Genomic DNA, 18,887 nt, shown 5'->3' with positions numbered 1-18,887 from the left:
GTGAAAAGTGCCGATTTCATGGCAAAAGCAGCCAACGAGATAATCTTTATTCTGTTCAATCAAACTTTAGCTTACAAATGTCAAATATTGATTCTTTAATATGCAAGCTTGGTTTTGCCAACCATGCTGATACAAAGATGGCAAATTATCATTTTATAATTACGACTAACCTTTAAATTTGGAGAGGAGCACTCCAATAAAATATCCAAGCTATAATTAAGTAACTGAAGCTAATAGCAAGAGTTATGTAATGTAGATTTCAATTTCAAAGTTGTGTGTGAGAGAGAAAGAGAGAGAGAAAGAGAGAGAATGCTGCAGACATTGAAAAACTGGACTGAACACAATCGGCCAAATCCAACAGTAACCCATCTGATGGTACAGAGATTAGAGCACAAAATCTAGGCTGACTAGTGCAGTGCTGAGGGAGTGCAGCACTGTCTGAGGTGCAGTCTTTCAGATGAGACGTTAAACCCAGACCGCGTTTGCTCTCTCGGGTGGACGTAAAAAATACCATGGCACTATTCTGAAGAAGGAGTTCTTCCTCGGTGTCCAGGCCAATAGTTATCCCTTGATCAACATCACTAACACAGATTATCTGGGTCGTCACATTGCTGTCTGTGGGAGCTTGCTGTGCACAAATCGGCTGCTGAAATTCCTACATTACAACAGCGACTACACTTCAACAAACCAGAGGTGAAGTGTGGAGAAACGTTTTTGCTCGGCGCGTTCTGAAACGCTCTGCCTGAATGGGCGGTGGAAGCAGATTCAATAGTAACTTTCAAAAGGAGAATTGGATAAATATTTGAAAAGGAAAATAATTTGCCGGGCTATAGTGGAAGAGCAGGGGTGTGGGACTAATTGGATCGCTTTTTCAAAGAGACAGCACAGGCACAATGGGCCGAATGGCCTCATGTGCTGTATTATTCTAGAATTGTAACAGCTCTTCATCACCATCATCATACGCAGTCCCTCAAATGAGGATGACTTGCTTCCACACCAAAAGGAATGAGTTCGTAGATGTTTTAATGAAGGACATGATGTTCCAGTCCTGAACTCCAATTGAGGGGGTGGAAGATGCCTGTGCGTGGATTTTTTTTAACGTGTGGTGACCATTGCACATCAGCCACCACACGGGCTCGACGGAGCTAGGCCTTGTGGCGAGGGTTAACCAGGACCGACTGGAGACCTGCTCTGCTGCACGGACCTAACTTGTCCCATTACCATCTTCCTTTGCCTCGCACCATCATCCCTTTTGTTTCTTAATCTCTCCTGCCTTTCACCCTATCACAGGCCTTCCCTTAGCATAGTGCTCTTAGCTCATATCCTAATCCTTAGTTGCGTCCAAGAGGCAGAGGCTGGTGCTGTGGTTGGACTAGCACCACCTGCTGACTGGTTTATGGATCAGATAACCGAGCTTTGTAAATCAACTCTGCTACATTTGCATCCAGTCTAGACAGTGAAGGCACCTTAACGGGGGCCTTACTGACTGCCACATCGCTGCCATCTTATTCAGGGGTTACAAGCCCAGAAATATCAGTAGCCGTTGTCCTTCTAACTGTACTGAAGACAAAAAATGCGAGAAAAATGCCTTTGAATCTTTGGATAATTTGCACTGGTGAAGAAAAGAACCAAACACACAAGGGCCAAGGCTTGAATCAGGATTTCACTCAAATTAATTTTTAACAATCGTCAATTTGCAAATCAGTGTATCCCAGCCTATTTAATCATTCAGCAATTCAATCCAACACTTAACCACGTATTTTGCACAAAATTGATTAGACTTCAGCGCTCGCTGTGCTCTCGCCCCCTGGCAGTGCTTTGGCTATTTTTCCTGTGGTAAGCATTTCAAAACTGTTATATCTGTATTGTACTTATGAATGACTCCACGAAGCAATGTGTTGTACTCAAACTGTAGTGACCTTGGTCCTTTATTCGTAACTCCAGAGTGAGGCACAAGCATGGTGGCTCCCCTTTTATACAGCCCCTGCCACTAGGGCAGGAAACCCCAGTTTCCACCAGTTGCACCCTCTAGTGGTGCCAGCATAGTATATACACAGTGTAAACCTTATTGATAGTACATCAGGTAAAGAAGTCTCCATCTTATACAACCAATCTAGTGACTACAGAGTATAACTATAGTCTGCATATATAACAAAAAAGAAGTTAACTCATCCCAGGAGTACTCATCCTAGGGTCCGCTAGTGGGTTTGCTCGTTCAGTGCCCCTTTCCAATTTGCTGATGGAAAGTGGGTTACAGATCGACATGGCGACCGTCAATGCCTTCTCCATTCGATTGGCTCTTGGAACTCGACAAATGGGAATTTTTTCCCCCAAAGTTTGGGAGCGATGGAGAGCGTTTAGTTCACTGGGAGGGCGCTGAGCACCTCGAGTCTCATCGCCGAGAGCATGCAGAAATCAAGCGCAGGCAGCGGAAAGAGCGTGTGGCAAACCTGTTCCACCCACTCCTTCCCTCAACGACTATCTGTCCCACCTGTGACTCTCGTATTGGACTGTTCAGCCACCTAAGGACTCATTTTAAGAGTGGAAGCAAATTTTCTTCGATTCCGAGGGACTGTCTATGATTAGTTCACTGGAACCTACGCACTGGGAGTCAGCGGGCTATGGCCTGGTCCCCATAAGAAGCTGCTTATGAGAGAACTGGGTGCTGCATTGCATTCAGAGGACAAGTCACTATCTTGTCCAAGACCGTGGTCAGGCCTCAGTTAGAATAGAGTGTCCAGTTTTGGTCTCTTCACTTGTGGAGGACAATTGAGGCTTTGGAAGGAAAAACAAAAAAGCAGAATATTTGTTGAATGGAGAGAGACTGGGATATGTTTGTATTCAGAGGGATCTGGGAGTTCATGTACATGAATCACTGAAAGTTCACATGCAGGTACAAAAAGCAAATAGGAAAGGTAATGGTATGTTAGCTTTAGAGATTAAAGGGATTAGAATACAAGGATAAATAAGTCTTACTACAATTATACAGGGCATTGGTGAGGCCACACCTGGAGTACTGTGTACAGCTCTGCTCTCCTTACCTAAGGAAAGACATACTTGCCATTGAGGGAGTGCAGCGAAGGTTCACTAGACTGGTTCCTAAGATGAGGGCATCACCCTTTGAGAGATTGAGTAGACTAGGCCTATATTCCTGAGAGTTTAGATGAATGAGAGGTGATCTAATTAAAACATATAAAATACGAAAGGGGCTTGACAGGGTTAATGCTGAGAAAATGTTTCCTCTGGCCGGGGAGTCTAGAACCAGGGGTCACAGTCTGAGAATAAGGGGTCGAGTACTGAGATGAGGAGAAATTTCTTCACTCAGAGGGTGGTGAATCCTCTGCCGCAGAGGGCTGTGGAGGCTCAGTCGTTGAGTTTATTCAAGGGTGAGATCGATAGATTTTTGGATATTAAGGGAACCAAGGGATATGGGGATAGTGCAGGAAAGTGGAGTTAAGGTAGAAGATCAGCCATGATCTTATTAAGTAGGCTCGAGGGGCCGAATGTCCTATTCCAGCTGTAGAGGAAGGCTACAAGATTGATTGCTATCCAGATAGACTTATAGAGTTGGAACTGTACAATCCAGAAAATGGTAGATTCAGGGGCGATTTGATCAATGTTTATCAAACAATGAAGGGACTAGATTGTGTTTACGTGGACAACTGAATAGATTAGGGAGGATCAGGGGTCACACTTACAAGTTACGCAACAGCAGAACTAGGCTGGGGGCAGTTCTTTGTCCAGAGAATAATGGACCCGTGGAGCAGGCTGCCAGCTCGTGCATGAATGCTGGTTCACTGAATTCCTTCAGAAGAGAGATGGACTTATTTCTGGCTGGGTGGAGATCAGCTCGCACAAGAGGTTGGTACCCTGTAATACAAGTCAGGTGGCCTCCTCAACTTGTTTTAATTGATAATCGGTTTATCACTTCGCCCAGGATATTACACGTCTCCGGGTGGAGAAGGAATGTCTGTAACAGATGAAAGAAAGAAAAAGAGAGCGAAAGCGCAAGAGGGCGCGAGGGGGGGCTTGAGAGCGAGAGGGCGAGAGAGAGGGGGGGGGAAAGAGAGGAAAGATGGCCGTGCCTTCAGCTGCCTGGGCCCCAAGCTCTGGAACTCCCTCCCTAAACCTCTCCATCTCTCTACCTCTCTTTCCTCCTTTAAGATGCTCCTTAAAACCTACCTCTTTGATCAAGCCATTGGTCATCTGCCGTAATTTCTTATGTGGCTGTGTCAAATTTATTTATTCTGTCTTTTAACGCTCCTTGGGACGTTTTACTACATTAAAGGCGCTATATAAATACAAGTTGTTGTTGTGAATGGGACCATGTTGAGCGGGGTGCAGGAACAGAGAGACCTGGGGGTGCACATACACAAATCTTTGATGGTGGCATGGCAAGTTGATAAGGCACTTAAGAAACCATGCTGGATCCTTGACTTTGTAAACAGAGGGAGAGAGAGTACTAAAGTCAGGAAGTTGTGCTAATCCTTTATGAATCATGGGATAGGCCTCAGCTAGGGTACTGTGCCCAATTCTGGGCAGCACACTTTAGGATGGATGTCAAAGCCTGCGAGAGCGTGCAGAGGAGATTTACCGGAATGGTACCAGGAATGAGGGACTTCACTTACGTGGAGAGACTGGAGAAGTTGGGATTGCTCTCCTTGGGGCAGAGAAGGTGCAGAGGCAATTTCAATAGAGGCGTTCAAATGATGAGGGGTTTTGCTAGAGTAAATGGGGAGAAACTGTTTCCACTGACACGAGGGTCGGTAACCAGAGAACATATATTAAGATAATTGGGAAAAAATCTAGGTGGTGATGAGAAGAAACGTTTTGCGCAGCGAGTTGTTGTGATCTGGAACGCAGTGCCTGAAAAGGGTGGTGGAAGCAGATTCAATAGTAACTTTCATAGCGTATGCACTTGAAAAGAAGAAATTTGCAGGGCAATGGAGAAAGAGTGGGACTAATTAGATTGCTCTTTCGATGGGCCAGCACTGACACAATAGGCCGAAGGCCATCCTTCTGATCCTATGAATAGAATATTGCACTTCAAACACTCAGAGTAAATGCCAATATAGTGCTGTGGAAATCGCTGGTCCGTTCACAACAAAACAATTTGACTTCCCTGTTCTACTAGGTCGTTAACAGTTAGGAACCACTTCCTTTCTGTGGTGGGTGCTCCGTTTGCCAAGGCCCCTCCCTCCACCTTCAAATCAAAATGGGTCAGTTAGAGAACTCACCATCAAGAGAGATGTGGATATGAAACAAGAAATCTCAGTCTGACATCCACACTGAACGAACTGATTCACTGCAATAGCAGCCTATGGCTGTCATTCATTTAACAAGTTTACTTGGGAAACACATCCCAGCCCCACAGCCTCTGTCACCAGTGACAAAAAACAGCAAAGTCATGGGCATACCATCAACCTCCAAGTTACACACCATGCGAACTTGGACATGTATAAAGACTTACATTTACATAGCGCCTTTCACGACCACCAGACGTCTCAAAGTGCCTTACAGCCAATGAAATACTGTTGCAGTTAGTCACTGTTGTAATGTGGGAAACGCGGCAGTCAATCTGTGCACAGCAAGCTCCCACAAAGCAATGTGATAATGACCAGATTATCTGTTTTTGAAGGATAAATATTAGCCAGGACACCAGGGATGACTCCCCTGCTCTTTTTTGATATAATGCTGTGGGATCTTTACATCCACCTGAGAGAGCAGACGGGGCCTCGGTTTAACGTCTCATCAGAAAGTCGGCACCTCCAACAGTTCAGCACTCCCTCAGCACTGCACCGGGAGTGTCAGCCTAGATTTATGTACTCAAGTCTCTGGAGTGGGACTTGAACCCACAACCTTCTGACTCGGAGGCGAGGGTGCTGCCCACTGAGCTGACACACCATGCATAGCCATCCCTTCACAGTCACTCAGTCAATTCGCTACCCTAACATCATTGTGGGAGCACCTTCATTACACGGACTGCAGCGGTTCAAGGAGAACTCTTACCTCCAACTTCTCAGGGCAACTAGGAATGGGCAATAAATGCCGGCCTTGCCAGCAACACCCACATGCCGAGAATAAATAGAAAGACCAGCTACATGGATTTACCCAAACTGTTGACAAGAGCCAAGTGCTACAGCATTGCCCACGGTGACTGATTGGTTTGTTTTTATTTTAAATGAAAGGTGGCAACGGTGTTGGGAGCCTGAGGTTATAGCTAATTTCTTTATGAATTAATTCATTGATTTGCTTATTAAATACTTAATATATATAACACCCACATATATGTAATCATAGTTCCTAAGCTAACTTGACTGACTTTACGAATGAACACATACTTCTTACCAGCATAGACAATAGAGCATTCAAACTGAACAACATAGTAAGACATCAGGCAAGTGTCAGCCGTGGCCAGGGACTTGAGTACACAAATCCAGGCTGACGCTCCCAGTGCATTGCTGAGGGAGCGCTGTACTGTCGGAGTTGCAGTCTTTCGGATGAGACGTTAAACCGAGGCCTCATCTGCTCTCTCAAGTGGACGTAAAAGATCCCACAGCACTATTTCGAAGAAGAGAAGGGAAGTTGTCCCCAGTGTCCTGGCCAATATTTACCCCTCAATCAACATAACAAAAACAGATTATCTGGTCATTATCACAATGCTGTTTGTGGGAGCTTGCTGTGCGCAAATTGTTTGCCGCATTTCCCACATTACAACAGTGACTGCACTCCAAAAGTACTTCATTGGCTGTAAAACGCGTTCAGACGTCCGGTGGTCATGAAAGGCGCTATATAAATGCAAGTCTTTCTTTTTTTAATGGAAGTTTGGAAAGAAAAGGACACAGATGCCTGTATTTGTACAGCAGCAGAAGCAGACAGATATGGTTACCAATTTGGGTCAAGGGCAAATCATTTGGAATCAAAGATCTCAAAGAGAATCTTAGACAGACAGATTTCAGAAACCCTCCACAGCACCCCCTACTGGCCCAAGCCCGCAACATAAGTGTTACAGGTAAATGTTACGTACAGGATTTATATTCTAAATGTTTAAGTAGACAGTTTGAATGTTAAATGTTGACATAAAAGGGTGACCAAAAATCATGCCAACAGGAAATGTACACTTACACATGAGTTTTAATAATGTGCAGATAGAGCGCCAAATTTTCTTAAAAATCCCATTTTTGGTTGCACACCAAATACTGCCAAAAATAAGTTAAAATGTGACACGTTCTTACCTCCATCAGGTACTTGGGGCTCTCGGGCATTCCCACAGCGTAGACGAGCGCGGAGGTCAGACTGGGTATTGAGCACAGCATCACAAAGAGCCTCCAGCTCTGAAAGTGCACATAGCCCAGTTGGAAAGCCAGCGAGGTCCTGGGAATAACCAGCCAGGCAAGGCCTGAGGACAGAGAGAGCGCCACAGTGTTAGGCCATGGTTATAGAGTCAAGGGCAACCAATCAGTTTACAGAGAATTAAAAACACTTCCAACTAAAGCAAATTGTATTTTTAAACTTTATGATAATGTACGCCACTTTTTTTTTTCCAAACTCAAAGAAAATCAATTTGCATTTCTACAAGACACAATCAAGCTGCTCATAAGAAATAAGAGCAGGAGTAGGCCATTTGGCACCTTGAGCCTTCAATAAGATCATGGCTGATCTGATCTTGGCCTCAACTCCACTTTCCTGCCTGTTCCCCATAACCCTTGACTCCTCTATAGTTCAAGAATCTATCCATCTCGGTCTTGAATATATTCAATGACTCAGCTTCCACAGCTCTCTGGGGTAGAGAATTCCAAAGTTTCACAACCCGAGGGGGGAAATTCCTCCTCATCTCCGTCTTAAATAGGCGACCCCTTATTCTGAAAATAGAGACCTGCTCAAACTAATAAAACTCCTCTTTCTGCCACCTCGATTCCTGTTCTGAAAAACATCCTTCCCCTCACCCCCCCCCTTAATTTTTTGGGATCAGTTTTAAATTTACATTCTGAAGTAAAATGATTTAATTCCATGTTTGAGTTGCTACTCTTTTGTAATCGGACACATATTTTCATCAGTGACACTTTGAACATTATTCATACTAAAAGTGTTAAACTGAAGACTATTGGGTCCGTGCAGCAGAGCTGGGTAATCCTGGACCAAGGCCTAGCTCTGTCAAGCCCGTGTGGTGGCTGGTGTGCACCCCACCCCAACAGCCACCCCACGTTAAAAAAATCCACGCACAGGCAAATTCCACCCTTCAGGATGTAGTTCGGGTCCTTCATCGAAATACCTGTGAACTCGTCATTTTTTTGGTGTGGAAGGAAGCAAGTCATCCTCGTTTTGAGGGACCGCCGATGATAAGTGGATTAATTGGTGGAGCTTTACTGCATGTGGAAAAACGAGAGTATTACATTGGGCGAGAGGCATGTCTGTGCCATATAGTGGCGAGTCACCCCATGTTTTCCAGGTCAGAGGGCAGGCAGTTTTCAGGCTTCTGCCAATTATGGTATTGATGCAAACCCTTCGTTTGCAATTAGGAGAGACTCATCGCTACTTTTCATGAGAAGATTGGCCAAAAAGAATCCAGTTTGTGCCCAGTACCTCCATTTCTACCACAGAACAACAGCTTGTATTTATATAGCGCCTTTAACGTAGTGAAACATACCAAGGTGCTTCACAGGAGTATTAGGAGACAAATATTTGAGCCACATAAGGAGAAATTAGCGCAGGTGACCAAAAGCTTGATCAAAGAGGTAGGGTTTTGAGAAGCGACTTGAATGAGGAGAGAGAGGTAGAGAAGTGGAGAGGTTAAGGCAGGGAGTTCCAGAGCTTGGAGCCCAGGCAACAGAAGGCACGGCCACCAATGGTTGAACGATTAAAATCAGGGATGCTCAAGAGGGCAGAATTAGGAGGAGGTCTGGTATCTCGGAGCGTTATGGGGCTGGAGGAGATTACAGAGATGGGGGTTGGGGGGGCGAGGCCATGGAGGGATTTGTAAACAAGGAGGAGAATTGTGAAATCGAGCCGTTGCTTAATCAAAAGCCAATGTAGGTCAGCGAGCACAAGGGGTGATGGGAGCGGGGATTTGGTGCGAGTTAGGACGCGGGCAGCCGAGTTTTGGATCACCTCTAGTTTACGTAGGGTAGAATGTGGGAGGCCAGCCAGGAGTGCGTTGGAATAGTAAAGTCTAGACGTAACAAAGGCAGCTTTCAAAGTAAAATTCTGTAAAGTTTCTCTCATACGCAAACTTAGTTTTGTCTCCTGTTGTGCAGTTTTTTAAATCCAACCCACCTCCACCAGTCAGTCTGTGTTTAAAAATGGTTTGGACTGATATGAGAGTCTAAGCTTAGTCTTCACCAGACTTGAAGACTGACTGATCTCAGTTAGCCTGCTCCCCTCATGAGCATTTAAAACCCGAGGGATGAGGTCTGGCACCCCTGCTTCACACACACCTTCAAATGACCTTGATAAAAAATAATTATGTAATAGGCACGTGGGAAAGCAGGCTGCATGGAGGAGGTGGGTAGGATTTAGAGATTTTTATAGAACTGTACAAAGCTAGCACTTTAAACTGAAAAACGCAACATACCACATATTTCTGTAATAAAAATAGATAATGAAATTAAATTAAATGAAAAATGGAGATCTCAAATAGGGTGGATGAGCTGAAGGGATTTTCAGATTTCTGCATTATTCTCTATTCTATTTGAGATTTGTAAAGGATGTACTTTTTTAAAAAAGTACCAACAACTTGCATTTGTATAGCGTCTTTAATGTAGTAAAATATCCCAAGGTGCTTCACAGGAATGTTATCAAACAATATTTGACACAGAACCCCATAAGGAGAGATTTGGGCAGATAACCAAAGAAACATAGAAATTTACAGCGCAGAAGGAAGCCATATCGGCCCATCGTGTCCGCGCCGGCCGACAAAGAGCCGCACGGCCCTCGGTCAGCAGCCCTGAAGGTTACATATAAACCTATGAATAATGAACAATGGCGGAAAGGTAAAGAGCACCCAGCCCAACCAGTCCGCCCCACACAACTGCGACACCCCTTACACTGAAACATTCTACACTCCACCCCAACCGGAGCCATGTGATCTCCTGGGAGAGGCAAAAACCAGATAAAAACCCAGGCCAATTTGAGAAAAAATCTGGGAGAATTCCTCTCCGACCCATCCAGGCAATCAAAACTAGACCAGATCACCACCCTGGCCATATTCTATTCCCTGCAGTACTTACCATTATATCTGCACCAACCAACAAGTGGTCATCCAGTCTAATCCCACTTACCAGCTCTAGGTCTGTAACCCTGTAGGTTACTGCACTTTAAGTGCCCATCCAACCATCTCTTAAAAGAGTGTTCCAGATCCTCACAACCCTCTGAGTAAAGAAGCCCCCCCCACCCCCTCAAAACCTTCCACTAACCACCTTAAAACTATGCCCCCTCGTAATAGACCCCTCCGCCAATGGAAAGAGGCCCTTGCTATCCACTATATCCAGGTCCCTCAATATTTTGCACACCTCAATAAGGTCTCCTCTCAACCTCCTCTGTTCTAAGGAGAACAAATCCAGCCTATCCAATCTGTCCTCATAGCTAAGATTCTCCATTCCAGGCAGCATCCTAGTAAATCTCCTCTGCACCCTCCCTTGGTCAAACAGGCAGGTTTACCAACATAAGTAGCAGTGGGAGGAGGGACAATCTTCAGCAAAATCTCAGAGCTTCTTCCTTATTATTAAGGCGAATAAAAGGCCGAGATCCACAGTGCAGGACACTATCAAGTTCAAAAGAATAAAAGCAAGATGAATCTGCAGTTAATGAAGCATATAGAAAGACTGAGGGAAGTAAGGAGCTCTACAGTTCTACGGTCCGATGAAAGAATGTATGGAGATTGAGTGTAGGATAGCATGTGTGGAGCTTAGAAAGATGAAGACTTGCATTTATATAGCGCCTTTCACGACTACAGGATGTCTCAAAGCGTTTTACAGCCAATGCAGTACTTTTGGAGTGTAGTCACTGTTGTAATGAGGGAAACGCCAAATTGCGCACAGAAAGCTTGCACAAACAGCAATGTGATAATGACCAGATAATCTGCTTCTTTTGTTATGTTGATTGAGAGATAAATATTGGCCAGGACACCGGAGATAACTCCCCTGCTCTTCTTCCAAATAGTGCTATAGGATTTTTTACATCCATCTGAGAGCAGTCGGGGCCTCGGTTTAACGCCTCATCCGAAAGACGGCACCTCTGACAGTGCAGCACTCCCTGAGCACTGCACTGGAGTGTCAGCCTAGATTTATGTGCTCAAGTTCCAGGAGTGGGACTTGAACCCACAACCTTCTGACTCAGACGAGTGTGCTACTCACTGAGCCACAGCTGACACTATGGCCCCAAGTTTCCACATGATTTGCTCCTGATTTTTAGGAGCAACTGGTGGAGAACGGAGTATCTTAGAAATCGCAATTCTCCACATTTAAGTTTTCTGCAGTTCTAGTCATGTAGAACAGTTTCACTTTGGAACAGAATTTTTTTTTCAAAAGGGGGCGTGTCCGCCTGATTTCAAAGTTTCCACAGTGAAAACGTACTCCAAACTAACTTAGAATGGAGCAAGTGAAGATTTTTGTAGGCCTGAAAAAACCTTGTCTACACATTAAAAAATCAGGCGCAGGTTACAAATTAGGCGTCCGGATCGAGGTGGGGGGGGAGGGGGAGGAAGGGAAGTCATTACATTCTACAATAAATCCTTAGTTATACTTATACAAATATTATACAAATAATTCCAACCTGAATAAAAATTTATAAGCAAAGAAAAGATTAAATAAACCATCTTCCTACCTGTGTGAAGGTGCTTCAGGCACAGAGAATGCTGCAGGAAGCCTCACAAGTTGAGGCAGCCGTTCCCGACGGCAGGGGGGAAGGAGTGAGGGCCCGACCGACCGCAGCGGGGGGGAGGCAGGGAGAAAGCTGCAGGAAGCCTCAAAAGTTGAGGCAGCCATTCCCGACGGCGGGGGGGGGGGGAGGGGGGGGGGAGGCCGTCAGGAAACGGCTGCCTCAACTTCTGAGGCTTCCTGCAGCCTTCTCACTGCTGCAAGAAGCCTCAGTGCTGATCATGGAAGGGCAATGTGGTTTTATTAAAAAATTTTAAAAATTCAACAGCTACAAAGAACTATAAAAATGGCCAAGTGCCAATGTTTCCTTCACACTGCGCGTGCGCAAACGCTCCAACGCGCACGCGCAGGGTTGCCGGCACGAAAAAAACTCATTTAAACGGTACCCGCCCCCTCCCACTTACAAAATCGGCGCGAGTGGTAGGCTCCGCCCCCTGGGCGCCGCGCCAAGCTGACATCGAGCTGCAAAGCGCTCGAGAATAGCGCGGTTTTTTTCAGGCGCCGTTTTCGGCGCGAAAAACGGGCGCCCAGCTCGGAGGGGCGCCTGTTTTGCCGTGTGTGGAAACTTGGGGCCTATAAGAGGGGAAAGTTTCAAGGAGTAGTGAATATGGCAGTTGTGAGGGACACAGGCCCCAGCCTACATCATTATAAAATAGTTCTGTATTATATTCTTTTGTAAGAATTTTTGCTAGGGTTATATTTTAATGTCAGGATTTCCTGCGTGCTTTGTTTTGAAAGGTTATAGATAGAGTGAGTGGATGGTGGCGTACTTGAGCTAACTGTACACAATTTCCACAGCCTTTAAAGCAAATAAATAATACAATGGGTTTGGAGTCAGGTCTAAGCGAGTAAACAGTTCCCCAAGACAGGATAAATCGTTGCTTCCCACTTCCCAACTGCTCAGTTACCATCCTGTTCAGAACAGATTGGGATTTTCTCCAAGGCATTTCCCATGGTCTACTTTGATCGGAAGCTGCCTGGTCTCAGTATAATTAGTGCAATCTAGGGCTCGGGGACATACCCTAAAGATTACAGCCAGGCCTTTCAGAAGTGAAGTTAGGAAACACTTCTACACACGCAAAGGGTGGTAGAAGATTGGAACTCTCGTCCACAAATGGTAGTTGATGCTGGGTCAATTGTTAATTTTAAATCTGAGATTGGTAGGTTTCTGTTAACCAAAGGTATTGAAGGATACGGGTATATAGGTCACAGATCATAAGGGGGTTAACTTATGAGGAAAGGTTGAGTAGGTTGAGCCTCTACTCATTGAAATTCAGAAGAATGAGAGGTGATCTTGTCTAAATGTATAAGATTATGAGGGGGCTTGACAAGGTGGATGCAGAGAGGATGTTTCCACTGATGAGGGAAGACTAGATCTAGAGGGCATGATCTTAGAATAAGGGGCCGCCCATTTAAAACTGAGATGAGGAGACATTTCTTTTCTCAGAGGGTTGTAAATCTGTGGAATTCGCTGCTTCAGAGAGTCTAAGGGACTTTGAATAAATTTAAGACATAAATAGACAGTTTCTTAAACAATAAGAGGATAAGGGGTTATGGGGAGCGGGCAGGGAAGTGGAGCCGAGTCCATGATCAGATCAGCCATGATCTTATTGAATGGCGGAGCAGGCTCGAGGGGCCTTATGGCCTACTCTTGTTCCTATTTTCTATGTTTCTGTATAAATTTACATTGTTTAACAAATAACATGTTGCATTTGGCGTGGACACCCGTACTCATTCTGGGGTATAGCCAAAAGCAGATTGTTATCTGGCATTCGAACCCAATCACTTTGTACGTGAGGTTAAGTTACAGGTCACAGGTGGTGCAGGTCTGCCCATGGAAACTGGCGTTGTAGATAAAGTGAGAATAAAGCTGGTTAGGAAAAATCTCAGAAGAAGGGCTTGGCCATTTAGGACAGAGATGAGGAGATACTGTTTCACTCAGAGGGTGGTGAATCTTTGGAATTCTCTACCCCAGAGGGCTGTGGAGGCTCAGTCTTTGAGTATATTCAAGACGGAGATCGAGAGATTCTTGGATATTAAGGGAATCAAGGGATATGGGGACAGTGCAGGAAAGTGGAGTTGAGGTAGACGATCAGCCATAATCTCAATGAATAGCAGACTAGGCTCAAGGGGCCGAGGATGTAACTGGTCGAGTGGACAAGGGAGAACCAGTGAATGTGGTGTATTTGGACTTTCAAAACGCTTTTTGACAAGGTCCCACACAAGAGATTGGTGTGCAAAATCAAAGCACATGGTATTGGGGGTAATGTATTGACGTGGATAGAGAACTGGTTGGCAGACAGGAAGCAGAGAGTAGGAATAAACGGGTCCTTTTCAGAATGGCAGGCAGTGATTAGTGGGGTACCACAAGGTTCAGTGCTGGGACCCCAGCTATTTACAATATACATTAATGATTTAGACGAAGGAATTGAATGTACTATCTCCAAGTTTGCAGATGACACTAAGCTGGGTGGCAGTGTGAGCTGTGAGGAGGATGCTAAGAAGCTGCAGGGTGACTTGGATAGGTTAGGTGAGTGGATAAATGCATGGCAGGTGCAGTATAATGCAGATAAATGTGAGGTTATCCACTTTGGAGGCAAAAAGAGGAAGACAGAATATTATCTGAATGGTGGCAGATTAGTAAAAGGGGAGGTGCAACGAGACCTGGGTGCCATGATACGTCAGTCATTGAAAGTTGGCATACAGGTACAGCAGGCGGTGAAGGCAGCAAATGGCATGTTGGCCTTCATAGTGAGAGGATTTGAGTATAGGAGCAGGGAGGTCTTACTGCAGTTGTACAGGGCCTTGGTGAGGCCACACCTTGAATATTGTGTACCGTTTTGGTCTCCTAATCTGAGGAAGGACATTCTTGTTATTGAGAGAGTGCAGCGAAGGTTCACCAGACTGATTCCCAGGATGGCAGGACTGACATATGAAGAAAGACTGGATCGACTAGGCTTATATTCACTGGAATTTAGAAGAATGAAAGGGGATCTCAGAAACATAAAATTCTGACGGGATTGGACAGGTTAGATGCAGGAAGAATGTTCCCGATGTTGGGGAAGTCCAGAACCAGGGTCACAGTCTAAGGATACGAGGTAAGCCATTTAGGACCGAGATGAGGAGACACTTCTTCACTCAGAGAATTATGAACCTGTGGAATTCTCTACCACAGAGAAAGTTGTTGAGGCCAGTTCGTTAGATATATTCAAAAGGGAGTTAGATGTAGCCCTTACAGCTAAAGGGATTAAGGGATATGGAGAGAAAGCAGGAATGGGGTACTGAAGTTGCATGATCAGCCATGATCTTATTGAATGGTGGTGCAGGCTCGAAGGGCCGAATGGCCTACTCCTGCACCTATTTTCTATGTTTCCTGCTCCTATTTCTTATGTTCTTAATCCAGACCAAAAAATAGACCGCTCAAGGTGCAATCAAGGTAAATGACCAGAAACAAACAGGAGTGGAAAGAGGTACAAGAGCCCAGAAAGATGGGGACAGAGAGTGAAAAAGCAGTGGAAAAGCTGAAGTTAAAAAGCAAAGATACATAATAGAGGAGGAAAAGGAAACCCACACCTGCAGAAGGAAAAATAAAAAAAGTGGAATTATGACGACTCGGTGTCAAAACAAGGATGGAAGCAATGCCAGCCCTTGGCTAAAGGGAAGAAATATCAGCAGGAGGAATTCAGTGTCAGCTGTGGCTCAGTGGGTAGCACACTCGTCTGAGTCAGACGGTTGTGGGTTCAAGTCCCACTCCAGGGACTTGAGCACATAAATCTAGGCTGACACTCCAGTACAGTGCTGAGGGAGCGCTGCACTGTCGGAGGAGCCTTCTTTCGGATCAAGCGTTAAACTAGGGCCCTGTCTGCTCTCAGGTGGACATAAAAAATCCCATGGCACTATTTTGAAGAGCAAGGGAGTTATCCCCGGTGTCCTGGCCAATATTTATCCCTAATCAACAGAACAAAAACAGATTATCTGCTCATTATCACATTGCTGTTTGTGGGAGCTTGCTTGTGTGCAAATTGGCTGCCGTGTTTCCCATATTACAACAGTGACTACTCTTCAAAAGTACATCATTGGCTGTAAAGCGCTTTGGGACGTCCATGGTCATGAAAGACGCTATATAAATGCAAGTCTTTCTTTCTGTGGCAGCACGAGGCGAGCATGGGATAGGAGTGTTAGAACAGAGAAGATTATATAGATTCGGACGTCAGAGATAAATTAACTTACTGGTTTTTATTAACATTGACAGAAAGTATAAGCAAGTTAGTCATCTATACACAGTAGTAGGATACTCCTCAGGGTCTGCGATCTATTAACCAATCCAGTTCTCAGTGCGGAATACCGGAGAATTACTGAAAGCAAGCCTGTTTATACACCTAGGTGGACAATGTCAGTAAACAACTTGCATTTATATAGCGTCTTTAACGTAGTAAAACATCCCAAGGTGGTTTCACAGAAGTGTTGTAAGACAAAAAAAATAAATTTGACACCGAGCCACATTAGAAGAAATTACAGCCGATGACCAAAAGCTTGGTCAAAGAGGTAGGTTTTAAGGAGTGTCTTAAAAGGAGGAAAGAGAGATAGAGAGGCGGAGAGGTTTAGGGAGGGAGTTCCAGAGCTTGGGGCCCAGGCAGCTGAAGGCACGGCCACCGATGGTTGAGCGATTATAATCAGGGAGATTTACCAGAATGGTATTGGGGACGAGGGACTTCAGTTACATGTAGAGACTGGATAAGCTGGGATTGTGGAGCAGCGGCGAAGGGGAGATTTAATAGAGGTGTTCAAAATCATGAAGGAATTTGAGAGAGGGAAACTGTTACCTCTGCCAGGTGGGCCAGTAACCAGAGCACACAGATTTAAGATAATCGGCAAAAAAAGGCAGGACAGAAATGAGGAGAAATATTTTACTCAGGAAGTGATGATCTGGACTGCACGGCCTGAAATGCTGGTAAAAGCAGATGCAATAGTGACTTTCTGGAGGTAATTGGATATATACCTGAAAAGGAGAAATTTGCAGGGACTATGGAAAAGAGCTGGGAACAGGCCCAATGGGCCAAGAAGCCTCTTTCTGTGCGGTATGATTCTATGACCTATCGATTCTGGGATTATGTGTCCTATGCTACTCCACCAGTAGATGGCGATGCCACGTCATTCTCACTGGATTGTGGGCTTTGTTTATGGCGATAGTAAAGATAACTTTGCATCATACTATATCACACTTCTACAACTGGATTCTAGACACGCTGGCTCCAAACTAGATACTATTCTTACACAAACCTCTGATGCTTCGTAAATTGCATAACCGCCTGCTAACTTAACATTCCCTTGCGGAATCCCAGCCACCGAACCTAACCCAGGTATTCGTCTCTCTCATATCCTCACTAGACCAAGATGTTAATACGGACTTACGTATTGGTAAGCTACTGCTCCTATTATATTATCCACCATCCCACGACGAGAAGTAGCATCAATGTGCTCTTGAACTGGCGGAGAAAGACTTAACTAACTGCAGAGCCGGGTCCAGTTGATCCGGGTCATAACTGGAGCGAGCTGGCTTCAAGACAGAAAGCAGACAGCAGGGGTAAAAGGTAGCTATTCACAGAAGGTGGGTAGTGGTGTTCCACAAGGATCAGTGCTGGGACCACTGCTGTTCACAATTTATATTAACGATTTAGACTTTGGAATCAAAAACACAATTTCTAAATTTGCAGATGACACCAAATTGGGGATGTTAGTAAATACTGAGGAGGACTGCAACAAATTACAGGAGGACATTAATAAACTTTCAGAAATTACATATAAATGGAAAATCAAGTTCAACACAGATAAATGTGAGGTATTGCATTTTGGTAGGAAGAATAGGGAGGTCACTTATTACTGGGAGGGTGCGAGCCTGGGTGGGGTAGAGGAACAAAGGGATCTGGGAGTACAAATACACAAATTACTAAAAGTTGCGACATGGGTTAGCAAGGCAATAAAAAGCAAACCAAACACTCGGGTCTATTTCTAGAGGGGTAAAATTGAAAAGTAGTGAAGTTATGCTGAACCTGTATCCACCCTCAGTTAGATCACACTTGGAGCACTGTGTACAGTTTTGGTCGCCATATTATAAAAAGGATATAGCGGAACTGGAGAGGGTGCAGAGAAGATTTACAAGGATGATACCAGAAATGCGAGGGTATACATATCAGGAAAGGATGAACAGGCTGGGTCTCTTTTCTTTTGAAAAAAGAAGGCTGAGGGGTGACCTAATAGAGGTCTTTAAAATTATGAAAGGTTTTGATAGAGTGGATATAGAGAGAATGTTTCCACTTGTGGGGAAGAGCATAACTAGAGGCCATCAATATAAGATCGTCACCAAGAAATCCAATGGGGAATGCAGAAGAAACGTCTTTACCCAGAGAATGGTGAGAATGTGGAACTCGCAGCCACAGGGAGTGGTTGAGGCGAATAGTATCGATGCATTTAAGGGGAGGCTAGACAAGCATATGGGGGAGAAGGGAATAGAGGGTTATGCTGATAGATTTAGATCAGGAAAGATGGGAGGAGGCTCGGTTGGAGCATAAACGCTGGCATGGACTGGTTGGGCCGAATGGCCCGTTTCTGTGCCATATATCCTCTGTAATCCTATGGAATGTAACCTGTGGGACATTTTACAGCATTCAAGACGCAATATAAATGATGCAAGTTGTTGTTGTGCAGGATAACTTTGATGATTTGAATTTCAAATTGCCACGAGCACATTCAGGAAGAGTTTTGAATTATTGGCAAACGAGCAAGTGACATAAAGGAATGTGGACCAAAGGCAGGTTCTGCCACTTAGCAGTGAAGGGCGTCCTGTGTTTCACAATCAACAGTGTTGATTATATGGTAACAGTAGCGATTCTTGCAGCTTAGGTTGATGCGTGATATGTATAAAACGTTAGAGCGCTGGTGAAAATTCCGGGCTGTGTACTGACATTCGAGTTGGGGAAAGATGCATCTCAACGAGAGCGATGTCAATTAATGTTA

General features: G+C 44.8%; 1 protein-coding gene across 1 annotated transcript in view; it reads right to left on the bottom strand.

Moving 5' to 3' along the window:
* The window catches only part of sv2 (synaptic vesicle glycoprotein 2), a 78,931-nt gene that overhangs the window by 34,949 nt on the left and 25,095 nt on the right, over nucleotides 1–18,887 (bottom strand). Inside the window, exon 5 of the mRNA XM_070863962.1 lies at nucleotides 7,236–7,399. Coding sequence (XP_070720063.1) covers nucleotides 7,236–7,399 — 164 coding nt within the window. The remainder of the gene's footprint in view (nucleotides 1–7,235; nucleotides 7,400–18,887) is intronic.

The sequence above is a fragment of the Pristiophorus japonicus genome, chromosome 21, assembly GCF_044704955.1.
Source record: "Pristiophorus japonicus isolate sPriJap1 chromosome 21, sPriJap1.hap1, whole genome shotgun sequence".
Lineage (NCBI taxonomy): Eukaryota > Metazoa > Chordata > Chondrichthyes > Pristiophoridae > Pristiophorus > Pristiophorus japonicus.
The sequence above is the reverse complement of the archived record's forward strand: the minus strand, read 5'-3'. Positions and strand labels throughout refer to the sequence as shown.